The sequence below is a fragment of the Trichoplax adhaerens genome, genomic scaffold (assembly GCF_000150275.1).
Source record: "Trichoplax adhaerens TRIADscaffold_921 genomic scaffold, whole genome shotgun sequence".
Lineage (NCBI taxonomy): Eukaryota > Metazoa > Placozoa > Uniplacotomia > Trichoplacea > Trichoplacidae > Trichoplax > Trichoplax adhaerens.
In genome coordinates, this window is record NW_002061394.1 from 1,046 (window position 1) to 3,662 (window position 2,617).

At 34.0% G+C, this 2,617-nt stretch overlaps 1 protein-coding gene across 1 annotated transcript; it reads left to right on the forward strand.

The window, feature by feature from the left end:
- Window positions 1–166: 166 nt before the first annotated feature.
- Window positions 167–1,744, forward strand: TRIADDRAFT_62797 (uncharacterized protein; the record flags this gene model as incomplete). Its single annotated transcript, XM_002118753.1, has 1 exon — window positions 167–1,744. The coding sequence occupies one exon, from the start codon at window positions 167–169 to the stop codon at window positions 1,742–1,744; it is 1,578 nt and encodes a 525-aa protein (XP_002118789.1).
- Between the last annotated feature and the right edge of the window lie 873 nt (window positions 1,745–2,617).

The window sequence follows — 2,617 nt, forward strand, 5'->3', positions numbered from 1 at the left end:
GATATTTGACGAGATTGAATCTATACGCAAAAAGGGCGTGAAATATCATGGCGAAGGCAATTATGAAGACGCGTTATTTTATTTTCAGAAAGCTGTAACTCGAATCAAATCGATAGCGGAGAGTAGCGATAGTCGTCGTCAACTTGAATATTCTATTTATCTCGCTATGGCTCAATCTTACCGGCAAAAATATCAATTGATAGAAGCCAATGAATACAGTGGAAAAGCAGAAAAGTTAGCTAAGAAACTAGAAGAGGTCAAGATTTCTTATTGTTTCGATATCCAGGGCGACTGTAAACGACTTCAAAGTGATTTTAAGGGTGCTTTGAGTGATTACAACAAATCACTTCAAATAAAATTAAAATCGTTAGGGAGTGAACATCTTGATGTCTGTGAGTCCTATCATGACGTTGGCTTGGTCTACTACAATCAAGGCAAGCATGACGAGGCATTAAAAGAATACAATAAATCATTAAGGATTAAACTGAAAATTCTTGAAAATAATGATCCAAGTATTGCTAATACATATAACAACATTGGTCTTGTCTATAATGATCAAGGCAAGTATGATGACGCTCTATCAATGTATAACAAGTCACTCAAGATTAATCTGACACAACTTGGCCACAATCATCTAAGTATTGCTGATACATATAACAACATTGGTCTTGTCTATGATGATCAAGGCAAGTATGATGACGCTCTATCAATGTATAACAAGTCACTCAAGATTCGACAAACACAACTTGGCGACAATCATCCAAGTATTGCTGATACATATAACAACATTGCAATTGTCTATGCTAATCAAGGCAAGTATGATGACGCTCTATCAATGTATAAAAAGTCACTCAAGATTAATCTGACACAACTTGGCCACAATCATCTAAGTATTGCTGATACATATGACAACATTGCAAATGTCTATAAAGATCAAGGCAAGTATGATGACGCTCTAAAAAGGTATAACAAGTCACTTAAGATTAAACTGACACAACTTGGCGACAACCATCCAAGTATTGCTAATACATATAACAACACTGCAACTGTCTATCATCGTCAAGGCAAGTATGATGACGCTCTATCAATGTATAACAAGTCACTCGAGATTAAACTGACACAACTTGGCGACAATCATCCAAGTATTGCTGATACATATCACAACATTGCAAGTGTCTATGATGATCAAGGCAAGTATGATGACGCTCTATCAATGTATAACAAGTCACTCAAGATTCGACAAACACAACTTGGCGACAATCATCCAAGTATTGCTGATACATATAACAACATTGGTCGTGTCTATCATCATCAAGGCAAGTATGATGACGCTCTATCAATGTATAACAAGTCACTCAAGATTAAACTAACACAACTTGGCGACAATCATCCAAGTATTGCTGATACATATAACAACATTGCAAATGTCTATAATCGTCAAGGTAAGTATGATGACGCTCTATCCATGTATAAAAAGTCACTCAAGATTGAACTGACACAACTTGGCGACAATCATCCAAGTATTGATGATACATATCACAACATTGCAAGTGTCTATAATCGTCAAGGCAAGTATGATGACGCTCTATCAATGTATAACAAGTCACTCAAGATTAATCTGACACAACTTGGCGACAATCATCCAAGTATTGCTACAAAATATTACAACATTGCAAGTGTCTATAGTGATCACTTACACAGTGTTAAAATCTATAAGTTAAACTATTGTCGTACAATTTTATGATCTTAAGCTAAGCTATAGTTAGGACAGTATTATAGGCGATAATGTTCTTGCGGCAATAGCGACTACGTTTGAAAAGAATGACTTCTAAATGATCTTAGTCTAGCTAACAGACCACTTATATATTTCTTGATGCAAAGTCCGACTCTAAACTTTAAACTTCAAATAATATTTTAAAAACTAAACTATATCATCATTGGCTAGTATTAAAGCCACAGACATTTAATTTAACCAACAACAAATCAACAATTTACTTGGTGATGCATTTTTAGCAACACATACGGTAGTATGTTGCTAAAGGTTTAGATTGTATAGTATTTCTTAGCACTGTAAGAAGACTACCATTTATGCCTGAAGATAGTATATTATTACCATATTTGAGATGGATATCAGCCCATCTACTACAACAAAGAACGTCTTGTTATTACTATTATTAGTTAAGATAAATTAAATATGTATATTTCAAAGACAAGCCGATTTTGAGTGATCATTTTGAATTCCAAACATACTCATGAAATCATCTTATTAATAAAACAAATTTCGGTTTCTAGTAAATTTACTTTATTACATAGATTAGGTTCGTCTCACAACTACCAAAAACTATCTAGCTTCAATAGGACTATATGAATTACAGCGAAAGCTCGTGATTTATATACCCTTTGTTACACAATAAATTTTACACATTAAAATCGTATCTTGCCAATTAAGTCGCAAGATAACAGTTTATCATCGCGCGAGCTATTCGTCATTCACGCGTCTAATTAAAGCATCACAATGCAATTCTCACAGTACTAACATAATTAGTGCTACCTCTATTATTATCATGCAATCTTAACATGAACATCTCAATAATATCTAGACGATACGCATTGTGAA